The following is a 20,188-nucleotide window of genomic DNA, read 5'->3' on the forward strand; positions in this document are numbered from 1 at the left end:
TCTTATTTAGCGGGAAGGGTAACCTTACTCTCCCCACTGCAAATTAATTTATAATATAATAGCAAATGTAAGCTTTTTTCATAATGGCTAGGGTAAGTGAGCAGGTTGGCAACATATACTGTAGGGAAATACATAAGATGCCAGTGTGTAATTCAATCTGTCCGTAGCTATCAAACTGCAATGTTATTATTGGGTGGATTGACCCTTTAAATAAAATATATTTATGAAACAATACCAAACTTGCAAACTCTACTTGCCTTTGTGATAATAAGCATTTGAGATACAAGTGAAAGACAGTCATAGAGGTAATCAGAGACTGCCACAAATAATATGAACAGTGAGGTATAGTTCCTAAGCCACTGGCTGGCAATCACTGACCTAAATTGTAATATACTGCTTACAGCAAAGCACCCAGTGTGGTTACATGAAAACTGGAGCAGCATATTGGCTCAGTGGCTAGCCCTACCTCATTGCAGGTCTTGGGACCTGGATTTGATGGCCACCAGGACCCATCTGCCTGGAATGTGTCGTTTCTTGGTTTCTGTGGTTTCTCATTCAGGTACACATATTTGCTTCAATAATACTTTGTGTGCTCACCACAGCTTTCAGCCCTGTGCTGAGCTAAGGCTAAAAGTCTTAAAATGTAAAAATAAAATCTTTTCCCTAGACGTAATTTCTTAAATCAAAGATTATTCATTGCTTTTTCATTTAGTAGAGTCCCCTGACTCATACATAGTGCTCTAATGAAGTTACTTTCATATTCCAAAAACATAGCAGTTCCATTGTGTGTCTACTTGGCTGTGGCCAGGACACTGAACTGGATGTTAATTTGGTGGCAGGGAGTGATGTCAAATGGTTTCTTATAAGCGTCTCAAAATATGTGTGTGCTCTTTAAATGAAAAAATTATATATTTTTAATGTTCATATCCTGTATACACAATGTTGATCAGTCCCTATGACACCACAAGTGCTATATGCATATAAAGGTTCAGTCTGCTGAAAGCAACTGAGGAAACTAATACTTAAAGAAATATGTAGACTACCATTGCTGATCTTCTGAAAAAGCTAGTTGCCTGACTGATCTATTGTCAATGTTATTTTCTGAAATACTGATCAAGAGTAAATAAGCAGATCAGGAGTCTAAGAGCAGGTTAAGCAGACTTGAAGTTCCCAAGAGCAAATATGCAGATCAGAAGTTCTACATCTCTAACCCACCTTGTTGCATACTTGTTCCAGGTCAGTGACTTTAAATACCAAAGCCAGAGACAGGCAACTGGCGTTTTCAGAAAGTCAGCAATGGCTGTCTGCATGGTTCCCTCAGCACAGACTTCAGTAAAAATGCTTTTACTGGCAAACAGGCATGGTATTTTTTACCTGCACCATGTCTACATGCTAATAAAAGTATTTTAAGTGCATTAGTGACCACTAACTGAACTCTTACAACGGGCTTAATGGCCAACTCCATCGAAATTGTATTTTAGTCGTACAAATCTATGACATGCTGATCCCTCATATTTCTTGGTTTCTCCAGATTTAAAAAATCTCAACCAGAATTTCCAGTTCTACCATCCGTGGAAGTCAATCACAAAACGTGCAGTTATCTATTAAAGGATCCTCCATAATAAGGACAGCAAATAACTGTGGAATCCACTACACCACTGGATATTGCTTTTTTTATGGCCTTATGTGAAGAGTGGAGACACAAACTACTGAAGGAAATCCTGGTAAAGGAGAACTCCATAGAAACATGGATTTGGCAGGTGATTTAAGCAAGCAGAACATTTTGGAAGGAGTTGGCCTTTAAATGTAGTGAATGTGAGGAAAGTTGAATGTATGCTCACCAGAGTGTGTGCGGAGGTGCCCGGACAGGGCATCTCTCCTTTGGCAGGCGTAGCTGCACAAATGGCATTTGAATGGTTTCTCTCCAGTATGCAGCTTGCCGTGTCTGAGTAAATTCCCTTTCTGGGTAAATGACGCTCCACACTGATTGCACTGGAAAGGACGTTCTCCTGAAACAGGCAAGCACGGGCCTATAAGAGCAAACTCCATTCAGCATGTAATTAAAAAAAAAACATGAACCACTACAACTATTTAGGAAGCACTGTAACTAAACATAATTCAAGTCATATAATACAGCCAGATTTAGCATTTTTTTCTAACAGGACCTCTGGGCACGACCATACTTGACATGGTTCTGTGCTCCGCAACCTCCCTCTCTCAAAAATACAGACTATGCTTTTATAATGCTCACCTCACTGCCTCGACCTGGTTGTCACCACAACAATAAGAAATAAAAAAAAAAAACGTGTTGTAACAATTATGGACAAAAATTGTTTTTCTTTTACCCTTTTCTTTTTCTAGACTCCCTTTAAAGTTATTATTTTTTAATTTGTTTACTTTCTTTCCTACTTTCCATTTTTACTAGCAATGCTGATCAATGTCTGCATTGAAAATTTGAAACTAAAGATTCTGAAACAGAGTGTGTTGTGCTGGATCCTGGGAACACAATGTGCAGCATTTTCATAGGCTCAAATCCAGAGCCTGAAAAAAATTTGGTCAACCTCACCTGTCACAGTAAGTCAAAGGAAGCAAAGCTCAGAGAGACTGTACAACTAATGTCCCTGGGAGATATAAACCCTGTTGACACCTCAGCTTGCACAGCTCACGCTTGACATCTTGTTCTGTTAACCACTTTTGCCCCGAAAGATTCTACCCCATTCCTGACCAGAGCACTTTTTCCAATTTGGCACTGCGTACCTTTAACTGACAATTGCACAGTCATGCAGTGATGTGCCCAAACAAATTTGCATCCCTTTTTCCCGCAAATAGAGCTTTCTTTTGGTGGTATTTGATCACCTCTGCGTTTTTTATATTTTGTGCTATAAACAAAAAAAGAGCAACAATTTTGAAAAAAACTGTGACATTATGGCGGACAGATCGGAGACACTTGACACTTTTTTTGGGACCATTGACAATTATACAGCTACAAAAATGCACTGATTACTGTGTAAATGTCACGGGCAGGGAAGGGGTTAACACCAGGGGGCGATCAAGGAGTTAAATGTGTGTTCCCTCACTGTGTTCTAACTGTAGGGGGATATGAGTGACTAGGAGAAGAGACATATAGTTTTTCTTAATTAGTAGGAACAGAGGATATGGCTGCTCTCCTCTGACAGCACAGGTATTTGTGTGTTTACACACAAAGTATGGAACCTTAGGGGATTTCGCCCATGGGAGCCATTCTGTCGCAGTATATCTGTGTGAGGCAGTTGGTAACCGGTTAAATGACTGTAAGATCTTTAAATACTGCGTATAAAAACACATCACAAAAAAAGGCTCTCTACCCAAATTATGTTTTTGCTACACCGTGTAGTTTATTCCTTACAATCCTTAATTCCTTATTCCTTAATATTGTATTTTTGTGACCAGACTTGAGAATCAGATAGTGAACCTTTCAAATATGTTATTATTTTATGTGTACATACTGATCAGAACATTTTCTGTATTTATCAGTATTTTAATAGCTCTTAGAAAGTAAGCTCATGAGATCAAAGTTGTTTCTGGGTTAGATTTTCAAGTCCGTTTGATGTGAGAGAATTATGGAGGTTGCCATTGCTGACCTTTTTCTGAAAACGCTGGTAACTATTAAATGTTTAGTGGTTTTCTTTTCCATATATTATTATGTGTTTACTTGCAATGTACCTTTTAACCTGCTAGAAAATTTTACTGAATCAATTCCCTAACTCAGCCTCAGTTCTGCACATGCCATAACCCTCTCCTCTTCCGGGAGAGTTTGTACTGACCCAACATCTCCGTCCCACCCTTCGCCTCCCTACATAACCGTTCATGTAGCTGCAGCGGGTGGAGAAAAGGGGAATACTTCCGAGTGTCACATGAGCACAAAGTACAAATGTAGACAAAAGACACACTCTTGCCACATTCTCCATTGTGCAAATTATCAGGAATTGATAGGTAAAATTAATAAATCCATAACTACTTTTCCTATAGACTGTTTTTTTTTTTAAATAACAATACAATTATTTAGAGGTTAATATAATAATATAATATAACATTTTTCATAGTTACATCAGACCAAAAAGCTGGACAGATGATGGGGGAAATGGGACAGAGGGATTTCGTTCTGAAAGATGGCCATTCCCTGGAAATGAGTTGGGAGCTCTGCAACAGCAGCAGTCTCAGGACTTTTAGATGTCTATACAAGGGAGGATTGTATAGGTAAATAACGTGCCTAATCTATGTTGAATGTATATATAATGTTTTGGAAAATGTGTTAAAATTAGGTCAATGACATAATCAGGCAACTTTTTCGAGAGAAGGTTAGCAATGGAAGCTTCAGTGTTTCTCTAACGAAGAACTACAGTTAGAAACTGAACTTAAAAAAAAAATCCACTTTCATTATATCTCTGGGACTAAAAGTGTGCCTCTTTTAAACCCTACTAGTTTTTGTTTCATAACCCTGTGTGAACAGCCTGCTCCCTGGACAAACAATCAGCAGTATTGGCAGATTCCCTTTTCTTGGACACAAGAAGTCTTTGATTTTTTCAAGTTGCACTGCTACCTACAGGAGGATTTGATGCTGTACTGTAGGCCAGCTCAGCAGCACACATCCTAATATCAGCATGCCTCGGTTTTCTAGAGTTGGAACATGTGTCCCTTAACAAACTCTAATAAAAGGATTTTAATATTGAGTACAAAATGCCTATTTTCTTTCTAGTTCATTGAGGGACACAGGAAGTCTGTCACATCCAAAATAAAGCCAGCTGAGGGGTTAGCAACACAGTAAGGCCCAAGAAAACAACAGACTGTCTGCAGGACCCTACATCAGATGATGTTTCAATACTCAAGGATTGTATAAGTAAATAACATGCCTAATCTATTATCCAAAAAAGGGGGAGTTTTGGGAAGAGATTGTAATAGTGCTTACAAATAATAATGGAAACCATACAAATATATATAAAAATATAGTAGAGTTTTATTGAAAACATGATTAAAACCAATAATACAACATGGTAATTCGTTGAGTTTTGTTGAATATCTCCATTATGGTGGTCAAATATGGAGGGTTCCAGTTGAACAGTGATTGAGCAATCGTACATTATCCTGATATGTTTCGCCTTATGGCTTCATCATGGCATATACAAATCAACGAAGGGTTACCAGAAAAAAACATCAGAGCACCCAAGAGGGTCACCCATGAAATAAGGACCACCATGGAGGAAGGCACTACGCAGCCACAGAGAGCACACAATGACTAGGTTAAAAACAAAAGTGATCAGAGCATAAGGGGGGGGGGGACGCCTGCATATAAAGAACCATAGGTCCAATAAAGACATGATACAAGATGCTGGAAAACCGACAGATCAAACTTACAGGCGACCTGTAAGTCTGACCTGTCTGTTTTCCAGCGTAAAAAAAAGCCGATCACCGGTGGCTGTCAGTGGGACATTGGCCCCGATTCAGGAGAGCAGCCTCCGCCTCATCTGTGCCACCTGCCAGTTCACAACAGTGCCACCTACCAGTGCCCACCAGCGCCACCTACCAGTGCCCACAGTGCCACCCATCAGTGCCCACAGTGCCAGCTATCAATATCACCAATTGGTGCCTCATCAACAGTCCCTCAAAATTACCTGTTTGCAAAATTTTATAACAAAACATATGAAACGTTTTTTTTCTCAAAAATTTCTGTCCGGCATCACTGGGAGGCGGAGCGTTGATGTCAGCAAGAGCAGTTTGGCCACACCCACTGTTCGCTGCAGCACGCATAGTTACTACTCTCCTTGGGGCATCCAAAGGTGTCCCAGTCTTTTATAATCCTATAGTGTATACTATGGAAAAAAATTGTCGCTAAAGTGTTCAGGTTTGGCTTAAAGAAAAGGTGGCAACCCTAGCCTCAAAACCACTTTGACCCTAGGAAAAACAGAAAAGGATCCTTACAAAATAAGGCCACCAGTTCTGACACTCGCCTTGCAGAGGTGATGGCTACAAAAAATAAGGTTTTAATCAGGGAGTAAGAAGCCAACAGTCTCCAAAACAAGATAGAAAGGGCACAACGTGAGCTTTGATATTCCTGAAAGCCAAACACTGGTCTAGACCTAGCTGTAGGAAGGAAGGTTCATCCCACAGAGAAATTTCTTGGGAGGAAACACAGTCTCACACCAAGTGAAATATGTCTTCCATGTCTAATGATAGAAATTGTGGGAAGTAGACTTCCTAGCTTTTAAAGTTGTAGGAATCACCAGTTCACCCTGTCACCCTGTCTTTCAGAATCTGGGCTTCAGCAGCCATGCTGTTAAAGCCAGCGACTGTGAAGCAGAATGATAAATTGGTCCTTGAGACAAAAGATCTGGATGATCTGGTAGAACACGCAAAGCATCCATCAGAGTACATCTGTCTGGGCCTGTCTGCATCAATTACAACTATGGCCTCCATCTTAGTCCTGTGAAGCAGACAAGGATGAAGTCTCAGGTGAGGAAAGGCGTAGATTGGGGTGTATAAAATCCAAGAGAGATGCTGAATACCTATATCCCAATCAAACAGATTGTGTGGCTCTGGAGTCCAACTCCCAGCTTATGCCAGCTTGCTTCTAATAGGAGATTAGTAACATCATGGAAGATTACAATAATAATAAAAAAAGATCAGGGTATACAGATTCCATGGAGCCATCAAAACCTCCACTACCTTCGCTAGAGGATCCCTGTATCTGGAGACAGATCTGCCCAATTTATTGATGAACCTGGAAGCCAGGTCTACATCTGTCATCCTCCACCTGTGACACATGGATCATCTCTTGGTGTAGGGTCCACTGCCTGGGTCCAGACATTGCTGGCTGAGGAAGTTTGCATGCCAATTGTCTACCCTTGGAAGATAAATGGAGGAGAAGACTGGAACTCTTGCTGTGGTAAGACTTCTGTCTCCCTGCTGAAGGTTGAAGCATACCTCTGCCCTCACATTGTCTGACTGAATCCAGATTCACCTCCGCCTTGGCATTGTATGACTAAATCCAGACTGGATGGCCCAATGCTTTACTGAAACCAGACTGGACAACTCCTGGACTGGAGAGCTCAAATCTGAGATTGGATAGTCTGCAGTTTCTCCTGTGGGAGAAACATCTTGGCCTGTACTGTGTTCAAAACAAAAACATAGACCCAGATACTCCAAATGACAAGTCATTTCTGGTGACAAATTTTTGAGGATCCATTCAAACCGATGTAATGTCTGGACAGTCAAAGTCTAGTTTTTCCGACAGAGCCTGTGGTGATTGTTCCATCGAGATGATTAGGTGTTGCCTAAGTATTCTATAACGGGAATGATAGGAGAGCACAGCGGGGCTTTTACAGGGTCCAGCACTTTGGTAAACACCCCAGGTGTAGGTGAGAGACCAGAGGGTGACCTCATGTGTCTAGAATCAGTAATGTTGTAACAGCATGGCAGTAAGGCAATATAAGGCTCAGGGTACAAAGCATGGCCTCAGCTACTCATGAAACTCGTACAGCTGTTAGCAGGTGATGGTTGGATGGCCAAAGATGACAGTAGGCAGGCAGCAGGAGATCAAAGTTTCTTGTGGTTTTTTTACAAAGCAGAAGCAGCAGTGAGGAGATGCTGTATGGCAGAAAAGCAAGCGAGGGTGACATTTTACCCAACGGATAATCAGTGCTCAGGGAAGCTAACCCCTTCCGTGGTGGAACCTGGAGAAATTTAAAGGCGTTCAGTGACTTACGTTAGGCATTCAGGTTCATATATATTTGGACACAGGCACAATTTTAGGTTTTTCAGGTATTTACCAAAACATATTCAAGCTATAGTTATATGATATAGGCTGAAAGTGCACACTCTCATGTTTAATTTGAGGGTATGTACATACAAATCGGAGAAAGGGTTTAGGAATTGCAGCTCTTAAGAAAAGCCAACCCCCTATTTCAAGGGACTAAAAGTAATTGGTAAATTGAATAAAAAGATGTTTCAGGGTCAGGTGTGGGCTACACCTTCGTTAAGCAGGTAAAAGATCTGGAGTTGATTCCGAGTGTGGTATTTGCATTTTGAATCTATTGCTGTGAACCTACATCATGCGTTCAAAGGAGCTGTCCATGCAAGTGAAACAGGCCATTGAAAGGCTTCAAAAATTAAACAAACCCAGAGAGAGATAGCAGCAACAGGAGTGGCTACATTAACAGTTTGGTACTTTCTGAAGAAAGAAGAATGCACTGGTGAGCTCAGCAACACAAAAAGGCCTGGACATCCACGGAAGACAACAGTAGTGGATGATTACAGGATCCTCTCTATGATAAATAAAAACCCATTCACAGCAACCAGACAAGTGAAGGACACTTTCCAGGAGGTGGGCATCTCATTGTCAAAGTCTACAATCAAGACTTCACGAGAGCAAATACAGAGGATTGACCACAAGGTGCAAATCATTCATGAGCCTGAAGAATAGAAAAGCCAGATTAGACTTTGCCATAAAACATCTATAAAAGCCAGACCCATTTTGGAAAAGCATTCGTTGGATGGATGAAACTAAGATTAATTTGTACCAGAATGATAGGAAGAAAAAAAAATGTGGAGCAAAACTAAAGGTAAAAAGACCTACAAACAAAGAACAACTGAAGACAGGTACAATTAGAGCCTGGCAAAGCATCAGAAACGAGGAAACCCAGTCTTTAGTAATGTCCATGGGTTTCAGTCTTCGAGCAGTCATTGCCAGGAAAGGATGCTCAAAAAAAAATATTAAAAATTAACATTTTATTTATGATTATATTGATTTGTCCAATTACATTTGAGCCCCTGAAAATTAGGGGGGGGGGGGGACTGTGTATAAAAATGATTGCAGTTCCTAAAATTTGTACTTGATATTTATGTTCAATCCCTTGAATGAAAGCTGAAAGTCTGCTCTAATTCATTTGGATTGTTTGTTTTTGTTAATTTTTTTTTTATTATTTTTTTATTCTGGTGGCATACAGAGCCAAAAGTCTGAAAATTGTGCCTGGACCTAACTGTATGTACTTAAATGTAGCGCTCAGTGCTTGGTCTGATTAGCCCGTTCACAAAGTGAGTCTTCAGAGCCTCCAAAGCCAGGATGAGGATGACCATACCAGATAGCTGCAATCTGAGGGACCAGCTCTAGCAACAGCACAGTAAGATTAAAAAGAGGTTAAAAATAAAATTAGTCTTTTACACAGCAGAGCTTTAGAAAGGATGTCCATCCTCCTAGGACACTTGCAAAAAACTAAGGCATGCTGGTAGTATCCTTGACTGGCATTATAGTTTTTATTTTGTTTACCAGTGTCCAATCCTCTTGTAGGCGGCAGTATAACTAGAAAATGAAAGTCTTCCTGTGTAGCTCAATGGATAAGAAAAAAACATATATACAGTATCGCACAAAAGTGAGTACACCCCTCACATTTTTGTAATAATTTTCATGTGACAACACTGAAGAAATGACACTTTGCTACAATGTAAAGTAATCAGTATACAGCTTGTATAACAGTGTAAATTTGCTGTACCCTCAAAATAACACAACACACAGCCATTAATGTCTAAACCACTGGCAACAAAAGTGAGTGCATCCCTAAGGCTGCTTTCACACTGGGGCGGTATTCAGGCGTTACAGCGCTAAAAATAGCGCCTGTGTAACGCCTGAAAAAAAACAGCCCCTTTAACTCCAGTGTGAAAGCCGGAGGGCTTTCACACTGGAGCGATGCGCTGGCAGGACGGTGAAAAAAGTCCTGCTAGCCGCATCTTTGCAGCGGTGAAGGAGCGGTGTATTCACCGCTCCTATACCGCTCCTACCCATTGAAATCAATGGGACACCGCGGCAATACCGCCGGCAAAGCGCCGCTGCAGCGGCGCTTTGCGGGCGGGTTTAACCCCTTTTCGGCCGCTAGCGGGGGTTAAAACCACCCCGCTAGCGCCCGCACACCGCCGCTAAAACGGCGGTAAAGCGCCGCTAAAAATAGCGGCACTTTACCGCCGACGCCGCTCCCGCTGCAGTGTGAAAGCAGCCTAAGTGAAAATGTTCAAATTGGGCCCAATTAGCCATTGTGAAATTAAATTAAACACACCTGCTCCCCTTTCACACCTGAGACCTTGTAATACTAATGAGTCACATCACACTGGGAGGGAAAATGGCCAATTGGGCCCTATTTGGACATTTTCACTTAGGGATGTACTCAGTTTTGTTGCCAGTGGTTTATACATTAATGGCTGTGTTGAGTTATTTTGAGTGGACAGAAAATTTACATTGTTATACAAGCTGTACACTCACTACTTTACATTGTAGAAAAGTGTCATCTCTTCAGTGTTGTCACATGAAAAGATATAATAAAACATTTACAAAAATGTGAGGTGCATACTCACTTTTGTGAGATACTGTATGTATTTCAACTTTGTAAATAGCTGTTTGCCTGAAATTCCGCTTAAAGGAGAGATCCAAGAATTGTTAATATGTTAAAAGAATAGTGGGCGGTAAGTGTAATTTGTTGCTGCTATCCTTTCATAAATACAACTCTCCAAAAACTGGGAATGAAGTGCACTGGAACCATTAGCTCAATGCTTCAGTCAATGCACTACTTTCCGTCCTTGCCATTTTCTGAATAGAATTAGTCTCTGTGAATTGTGGCCTCATAGACTGAGAGACCAATTACATTCAGAAAATAGCAAGGGTCAGAACCAATAAGCTGAAAGTAAAGTTGAGATCTAGTCTTATTTTTAGGAGAAATGCATCTTGGAAAGGACAACAGCATAGAGATAAGTGTTATAAATATATTAGACTTATCTCCCATGGTCCTATTCAGATATAATCATAGAAGCTCCTCTTTAAAAGACATTATTTTTTTAGTCTTAATTTTTTTTTTAAGCATCTAAAGCAGGTAGTTTGAAGAGGCACATTCATTTGGGGTAGAGAACACATCTATGTCAGCTGATCATGGAAGGATCCCTACCTGTGTGGCTTCTTTTGTGCACCAGTAAAACATTGAGGCTGTTGCAGGCCAGTCCACAGATGTCACAGTACAGTTTTCCTAGGCTAGGTCTGTTGAGGTCATATGAGGAGCTGTGTCTTTCCAGCTGAATGCTTTTATAGGGTGCACATTCTGAGCCATATCCATAGGTTAGGTCAATGCCTTCAGGGTGTTCTGGGGGTGCTTCAGATGATTCCATGGATTCATTTTTTACCTTTACCAGGTCCACTGACAATAGAAAGCAGAGAGAGAATCAATAAACAATGTATATTTTTTGTCAAATGTACAAATGTGATATTTTTCAAAGAGAAATGGGCAGAGACAGAGGGCTCAATGTGGCTCTGATGAAGAAAGACATACCTTCGAAACATGTCAGACAGCAGGGACCCTGGTTTGTGAGTAGCTATTTTATATATTTTATCTTTAATAAAATTGTTGTTGGATAATGCATTAGGCCAGTGCACCCTCTATTTTCATCTATTTTTCAGTGTCCTGAGGACAACCGCAGTCCTAGAGGGTAGAAAGGCTTCAAAATATTATCCACTTCTGACTACAGAGTACTTTTCTGAATTGGACCATTAACACCTATGAGCAGGAGATTATTGTTGTAGTTAGTACAGGTGTTAGGAGAAGGCAGGAAGCATGTTTAAGACTAGGCTTTAGTTGGAATTTGACTATTAGGTTTGTCTAATAGTTAGGATGGGCATCAGAGTTAACTGTTAGAGTTTAGGCACAGCGTTACAAACACCCTAATTAACACTAGTTTTGCACTAAAACGAGAAGAGAGAGTTGTAAGGAATGCTCTGCTGTACACAAGGATTAAGGCTGGCCACAGATGGATAATTTTTTTCACCAATTGTGAAGTGGAGGAAAAATGATAAATGGTTTTCCAAATTTAAAAAAAATTTGAAAAGTGTGGCCTGCATTTGTATTCAGCCCCCTGAGTCAATACTTTGTAGTACCACCTTTCACTTCAATTACAGTTTCAAATCTTTTTGGGGATATCAGTTTTGCAAATCTAGAGAGTGACATTTTTGCACAATCTTCTTTGCAAAATAACTCAAGCTCTGTCAGATTGGATGGAGAGCGTCTGAACAACAGGCCATTTTTCTCTTTCATTGTTGTGCGCTGATGAGGCTGCACTGATGGGCTCTGAAAGGCTGCACTAATGGGCTCTGAAAGGCTGCACTAATGGGCACTGATAGGTGGTACTAATGGGCACTGATAGGCGGCACTAATGAGGCTGCACTGATAGGCGACACTGGTGGGCATTGGTAGGTGGTACTGGTGGGAACTGCTTAGCAGTACTGATGGGCACTGGTAGGTGGCATTGCTTAGCAGCAGTGGCTATTGGTGAACTGCTTAGCAGTACTGATGGGCACTGGTGGGTGGCACTGCTTAGCAGCAGTGGCTATTGGTGTGTGGGACAGATGTCCTTTTTACATGAGCCAGTAATTGGCTTGTTTTTTCTAAAGCGGGGGGGGGGGGGGGGGAGAGATGCAGGAAAGTGCCTTTTCATCTTAGGCTACAGGGTTATATTTCTATTGATGCACATAGTGTAGGGTTCTCAACCTCAGTCCTCAAGTACTGTCGGATTTCTTCATCGATAAATTCGAAACCATCAGGGAAACAATTTGTCAGAAGAAAACAGCCAACCTCAGCCATCAAAAACAAAAAGAGGATATCTACACAAACATTCCACAACCGCCAAAATTTTCACTCACCCAAATTACTGCGGACACCACAAAAAACATCATCAATAAACTTTGTGACAGTACCTCACCAATTGACATCATCCCCACAAAACTACTGAAAGAATGTTCCGACATTGTGGCTCCCGCTATAACGCACCTCATAAACCGATCATTCCAAGAAGGGATCGTTCCTAGCACCTTCAAACAAGGCATCTTCAAACCTCTGCTAAAGAAACCTAACCTCGACCCTCAGGACCCAAACAACTGTAGGCCAATTACAAGCCTTAACACCATTTCGAAGATCATGGAGAAAGCTGTAGTACAACAGTTACAACTCCACCTGGATACACACAAACTCCTGGACCTGCTGCAATCAGGCTTCCACCCGGGTCATGGAACAGAAACAGCACTCCTTAAGATTTGGGACGACGCCCTCGAAGCAGCGGATGATGGAGAGTCATGTCTCCTGGTACTGTTAGACCTCAGCGCAGTGTTTCATACAGTAGACCAAAATACTCTATTCGTCCGCCTCACAGAAGTAGCCGGAGTCCAAGACGCAGATCTCCAATGGTTCGCGTCCTTCCTAGGAAATCGTTCACAGACAGTGAAACTAGGAAAATTCTTCTCTGAATCCTGGGCAGTCACCTGCGGAGTACCTCAAGGATCACCTTTGTCACCAGTTCTCTTCAACATTTACATCCGCCCACTCCTCCAAATCATCAGATGTTCAGACCTTTGCTTCCACTCATACGCTGACGACACGCAACTTTATTTCTGTATGACTGGACAAAAAGATCACCACCAACAACTAGAAAACTGCCTCAATTCAGTAGAAGACTGGATGACCACCAACTCCCTCAAACTCAATGAATCAAAGACAGAGCTTCTTATCCTACATCCAAATCATAATTCCGTAACCAAAACCTCCTGGACTCCACCCACCGTCTTTGGGCAGACCATCTCCCCAAAGACCAAGGCCAAGAGTCTCAGGGTTATTTTAGACTCACAAATGTCAATGGATGCACAAATAGGAGCAGTAGTCAGTGGATCTCACCATTTTCTACGCATGCTACGCAGACTCATCCCTTTTATCCCAAAGAATGACAAAGCAGTGGTAGTTGGAACAATCATTAATTCACGACAGGACTACGCAAACTTGCTTTACATAGGATTACCACAATATCAACTTGCGCGATTACAACTGATCCAAAACATGGCGGCAAGGCTGATAACAGGAAAAAAAACCTGGGAATCAATCTCTCCTTCCCTGAGGAGCCTACATTGGCTAACCGTAAAAAAATCGGATCACATTCAAGACCCTCTGCCTCACCCACAAATGCGTGCATAGATACCTAGCTGAGAAAATAAATCATTACACACCAAACCGCAGTCTTCAATCAGCCAACAAAAACCTCCTCCTCATGCCCAAAGCCCGGTACAAATCTAAGGGGGATCAGAGATTCACTGTCCAAGGACCTCGGCTATGGAATGCTCTACCAATCAACATCCACCTGGAAGAAAACCACCTGTCTTTTAGGAAAAAACTCAAGACTTCCTCTTCTAGCTGATGATCAAAGCTCATCACAGAGCCTTGAGGCGATTCAGTTCGCGTTTTGCACTATACAAATATTTCTTTCATTCATTCATTCACCCCCAATGGGCCATGTTTTGATAACTTCCCTTAGCTAAAATAGCTCTTAGAAATACCATGTCATTGATATTGATTTAAAGCAGCTGTGCAAAGTAAAGGAAAAGCTGAAAACATGGCCCGTTGGGGGTACTTGAGGACTGAGGTTGAGAACCACTGGTGTAGGGTGGCACAATTCTAATCTCAGCGTGCAAGGATGGCTCCATAGGATGCTACAGGAGAAAGGAACTACCCTTAAACAGGAAACCTGGAACAGCGGTCATGGCACTAGCTTCAATAAGAGCACAGGCAAGGATTAAAAGATAGAGAAGCTGCATACCGAGTGAGTGATTAAATCCACTAATTCAAGTACTTAAAAACTGAGGGTTTAATATCACTTTAAGGAAATACTAAGCTTACCAATTCTGACCATCTGAAAAACCTAGTTGTATAGGTGTCATGTTGACACAATAGGGCGGAGCTGTGTGCTGAAGTCATCGCGTTTTACTGATCCCAGAAGTGCGGCTGTTTGTCTCTTTGCCATCAGATTTCGCTTTTCCGTTATGGCGCTTTGGATATTTTAATAATGTAAGTGCACTTTTAACTAGAATAAAACGTATATAAAGGTTTTACACTATTGGTGGATTTTATTTCCATATCCCTATCCACAGTTGATGAGAAGGCTTTGACAGAGGAATGTTGTATCTCACCTTTTGTGGAGAGTACTTGGGAACTGCCCCAAGAGCAGTGTTTTGTACATTGGGATCTAAGCTCTGTAGACCTTTCTAGAGATAGAAGATCAAGTCCATTCGTTAAGCGTGCATTCCTATTGTCTGCGGAGGAGGCTTCGCACAAGAATATTCTATACATCTCTTTTGCACAAGGATATTTGATATTTTACATATGACTGGGGATGGACATTGCGTTTATGAACTTTTTTAAGAAGATCACTTTATATTGATTATTCACTTTAAATTGATTATTCATTCATTTTTTCTACCTACGTGGACTTTGACCTTTTCTTTGTTTATCTGCACCTTTATTGCTTACACCAGGGATCCTCAAACTACAGCCCTCCAGCTATTGCAAAACTACACATACCATGAGGCATTGTAAAACTCTGACATTCATTGACATGACTAGGTATGATGGGAATTGTAGTTTCTGAACTGGAGAGCCGTAGTTTGAAGACCCATGGCTTACACTATATATAAACAAAAGGAGAAAAGTACACACTAACGCAACCGATACCCACTTCTCCTTATCTCAGCACTATGGTGTTCAAAGATTTCTTAATAGACATATATAAAATATAATATACACATAAAATAAAATTTTCCAATAAAATGTGCAAATAGGTGCTGCTTTATCACATAAACCAATATCTTCTTATATGATAAATATAACGAATACTCAGATAGCATCAGAAACATTCATCATAAGCAGCGCCCCTGTCAATGATAAAATGACCAGGCTAACAAATGTCCATTTGACATAAGTGATAGAAGAGACAAAGGACAGCAGTATCAGATGGTGGTAAGATTAAAAGTCCAAGATGAAGACAAATGGTAATCTCAGTGTTGTCTGTAAAGCTGTGCACCTTTCACCAGATCTCTCCACAAGTGCGTCACACTCCCCTTTGGGGTTTAAACTCACCGAACATCCGAAAATATAAAGCCTTACATAAATATCCCAATGGCTGCTTCCTTGTGATGTCCTCACACCGTACTTCCACTGGACTGTCTTTTTCCAGACACGCCCACTCACACAACCAGTGGAGAATCCATACCCGGCGAGGACTCCGCTCCACACCAATCCAATGGTAACATTATATGTTGAATCTAATAATTGACCAAATTTGTGGTCACTGGAATCATCTTTTCGAATAGAGCAGCTCTGCATATGACGACGTTGACACAAAGGCCTCAATGCTTCCTGACTCACTAACCCAGTTATAGTAGCAGATTAGAAGATCTGGCATCACTACTTACATATTCGCTGTTAGTGATTCTGAAAGCATTGAAGCAATTGCATTAGCATGGAAGCCGGGCATCTAACACCTTGGGCCAGTAACAGAAGCTTCAGTATTTCTCTCAGTTTTATTTTCAAGGCAAAGTAAGGTCTTTTTTTTTTAATCCAAAAGGGTTCTTTTTAGTATTGAAATGGAAAGTAGCAACATCACAATGTAAAATCTTTTAAATTATTCTTTAGTTATGAATGTAAAATAAATCAGCTTGATGTAAATGTTATTATGTTTAGTTTTATACATGTAACTATGTATGTACATGGTGGCATCTATATTTGCACATTACATATGCAGACTCTGCTTCCTACTTTTCAGCTGTGCATAGTGGTTCTGCTTAATTTATTCTCCTAACATTGCAAGTCTATGGGGTTGAATTATCAAAGGAGTAGTTAATTTTATTTTGCAAAGTAAATGTTCACTTATGCCTCGTACACACGAACAAAACCGTGGAATTTTATCTGAAAGCCGTTGGCTCAAACTTGTCTTGCATACACACAGTCACACAAATGTTGGCCAAGAATTACGAATGTAGTGACGTACTAGACGTACTACGTGTTTTTTCAGCTCTTTAGCGCCACTCTTTGGGCTCCTTCTGCTAATTTCATGTTAGTAGAAGTTTGGTAAGTGTTGATTCAAGCTTTTTTTTCCACGTTTTTCATTTAGCGCTTTTCAGTTTGCGCTATTCATTTAGTGCTTTTCAGTTCATTTCTGAATAGCCGTTCGTCAACCAGACATGTTGTGGAATCGGAGGAGATAATGTGTTATTTATTATTGGCCTTTGAGGTATTGCTTTACCATAATTTTTTTGGTTGAATAATGATTTGATATGGTATATTTTCTATATTTTTGGATGCATATAATGCACATTTTGGTTAAGTTCTATTGGCAGATAGCATGTCTATTTTTTTTTTTTTTGTGCACAATAAAAATAATGTGGAGAATAATAATTGGCTATGTGTTTTACTTCAAATGACAGTTTGGGAGTAGGCAGTTACATTTAAAAAATACAATGTAAAATTGACAAGGGACACCAACATAGTTGAATCTTTGATCTTAAAAACTACAGGATAATTGGTGTTGTGGTAACTTGCACAAAAAATAAATAAATAAATAAACATAATAATATTATTCTTGATATCACTAGAAAAAAAAGCCTTTGTAAAATTAGTTTGCAATAACTTCATCTGTATCACTAACAAAGCAGCTTCATTATTATCCCAATAAAGAATAAGAGAATGTGCGCTGCATTTGGAGATTTCATAATTTGCCACGTCACAAATGTTAATTCTTCATTACAAACACTAGTTTACAAGACCGGCCACTTCTGCTTCCGAGCATGCGTGTTTGTACTTTGGACTTTTGTCCAACGGACTTGTGTACACACACGGAAAATTTGAAAAGATGCTAGCAACATTTGTTGCTGGAAAGTCTGACAACAATTGTCCAATGGAGCATACACACGGTCGGATTTTCCGCCAACAGCCTGACATCCAACATTTCCTGGCGGAAAGTCCGATCGTGTGTACAAGGCTTTAGAGTAGACAAAATGTGAAGCTGTGCTCGCTTTAATCATCCAGATATTCGCTAGCAAAAATCCCAAATTTTCCTAATGTACCTTTTATGTAACGGGGTATTTAACCTCCCTGGCGGTATGATTCAGTCTGGAATAAGGTGCTGAAAGCGGTACAATTATTTTGCATGGAAATCTGGCTTTTATTTTGTAGTCCTGTAATTCTTAGGAATAACGCTCTGAAATCTCTTCAAACCAGAGTCTAGCGGACATCCCGGGTATGATAAAGTTTATAATATAATAAAGAATAATAAAAATTATTCAATAATGTAATCAAATCCAAAAAAATATGAAAAAGGGACATGTTTTGGTTGCTATGGACAATCTCCCAATTACAAGCAGTAAAAAACAGTATTTATAATATAAAAGTGCATGCAGGGCATTGCACAGACCACTAGGGACAAAGGGGGTGTGTATTTTTTACTACAGCACTGTAATCTGTAAGATTACAGTGCTGTGTGTGTTTTGTGTCTTTTTACATTTTTGAATTTGCCGCCGTTCTCCGCTCCCGTGCGTCGTAACGTCGCAGGGAACGGAGCTCGGCGGCATTCGGCACTGTGAATCGAGCGCAGGACGGCTCGATCACACAGCGCGGCGGACATCGCTGGATCCAGGGGACAAGGTAAGTAACGTTACCTGTGTCATCCCCTGCATCGAGCGGTGCAAGCCCGAGTCTGGCTCGGGGTTACCGCTATTGTAATGAAATTCCCAACCCGAGCCAGACTCGGGATTACCGCTGAGGAGGTTAATGTGAACACATTTTTATCTCATTTACTAAGCTATGTGAACCTACATTTTGAAAAATCATCAGTCTCTATTCCTTTAGTAAGTTCATTCAATGAGTTGGCTGACTTGATATAAACTCCGCGGTGTGTGAAATTTTTGCTGTGCATTCTTACATGTTTGGCAAAGCAACTGATTCACTTTAATAATGGCACCAACAGCTGCACATATTGCTTAAAGCGGGGGTCAGCGACCAGTAGATCAAGACTGGTAGATTGTGGTCTGGGTTTGCTGACCCGCCATTTCAGAGCATCAAACAGAGTGCAATGCAGAGGGACTACTTGTAAATTTGGAGCTGTAGTAGGGAGCAAGAGCCACATAAGCCGATGCCTCCTCTGCAGTGCTGGCTCTTGTCCCATGTGGAGTGATACCATCTGCACTCCGCCTCTTATGCCAGCTAATGGTCTCCAGAGTGGTGCCAGCAGCAGGAAATAAGAAATCTTCAGGTCAGTGTGAAGCAATACACTGGGCATAATAGTGCAGGGCTGCTTTTTACACTGATGTAGATGCACTGCGCTGCACCCATGGTGCAGGCAAACCACAGCACATCAGTGTGAAAGCAGCCTTATAGGGGGCTCAGAACAGTAAGGGTTAATTTACATTTAAAGGTTGGAGGGTGGTAAAACCCATAGTTAAAATGTGTTTTTATCACCCCTGCCCCCTTTAGCTGCAGTGGACAGAAGTGTACACATGTCCCAGATGCAGAAGGAGTTTTACGCCTTGTCATGGGTGGTAAGTGTAGCACCTGTCAAGCATGACCCATTCAAGTGAATGAGGCCCCCCAACTTTACGTGTAAATGAGCCCTAATGGTGCCGCTGCTGAATGCAACTAAGGGCTCATTCACAAGTGCAGCAGGCACTGCTGCTTCTCTGAAAGTGATCCAAGGGTGTTTGACAGGTGCTGAGGAGGCAATATATTGCCTCCTCACCACCTGATTTAAACCTATGATTGACGTGCAAGGCATGCAATTGCGGCACAGTAGTATGACAATTTGAGGTTTAAATTATATGTGAGGGGGAGACACCGTGCCCAGTGATCTTTGACTTCTCCCACATTGTTCAGGTAGATCTCCACCTGTTCAAGGTTGCCTAACCCTGGAAGTGTCTAAATGCAAACCAAACATGTAATACAGTGGTGTGAAAAAGTGTTTGCCCCCTTCCTCATTTCCTGTTCCTTTGCATGTTTGTCACACTTAAGTGTTTCGGAACATCAAACCAATTTAAACAATAGTCAAGGACAACACAAGTAAACACAAAATGCAATTTGTAAATGAAGGTGTTTATTATTAAAGGTGAAAAAAAATCCAAACCATCATGGCCCTGTGTGAAAAAGTGATTGCCCCCTAAACCTAATAACTCGTTGGGCCACCCTTAGCAGCAACAACTGCAACCAAGCGTTTGCGATAACGTGCAATGAGGCTTTTACAGCGTCCTGGAGGAATTTTGGCCCACTCATCTTTGCAGAATTGTCCTAATTCAGTTACATTAGAGGGTTTTCGAGCATGAACGGCC

General features: G+C 41.0%; 1 protein-coding gene across 2 annotated transcripts in view; it reads right to left on the bottom strand.

The window, feature by feature from the left end:
* The window catches only part of IKZF3 (IKAROS family zinc finger 3), a 224,925-nt gene that overhangs the window by 50,870 nt on the left and 153,867 nt on the right, over positions 1–20,188 (bottom strand). Inside the window, exons 4-5 of one of the 2 annotated variants that reach the window (XM_077459817.1) lie at positions 10,959–11,204; positions 1,842–2,009 (exon numbers count right to left, since the gene is read on the bottom strand). In XM_077459817.1, coding sequence (XP_077315943.1) covers positions 1,842–2,009; positions 10,959–11,204 — 414 coding nt within the window. Of the gene's footprint in view, positions 1–1,841; positions 2,031–10,958; positions 11,205–20,188 lie in introns of both variants that reach the window. The other variant, XM_077459816.1, reaches the window with a different exon arrangement.

This window comes from Lithobates pipiens, unplaced genomic scaffold (genome assembly GCF_037356315.1).
Source record: "Lithobates pipiens isolate NorthernLeopardFrog02 unplaced genomic scaffold, aLitPip1_a1.2 Scaffold_28, whole genome shotgun sequence".
NCBI lineage: Eukaryota > Metazoa > Chordata > Amphibia > Anura > Ranidae > Lithobates > Lithobates pipiens.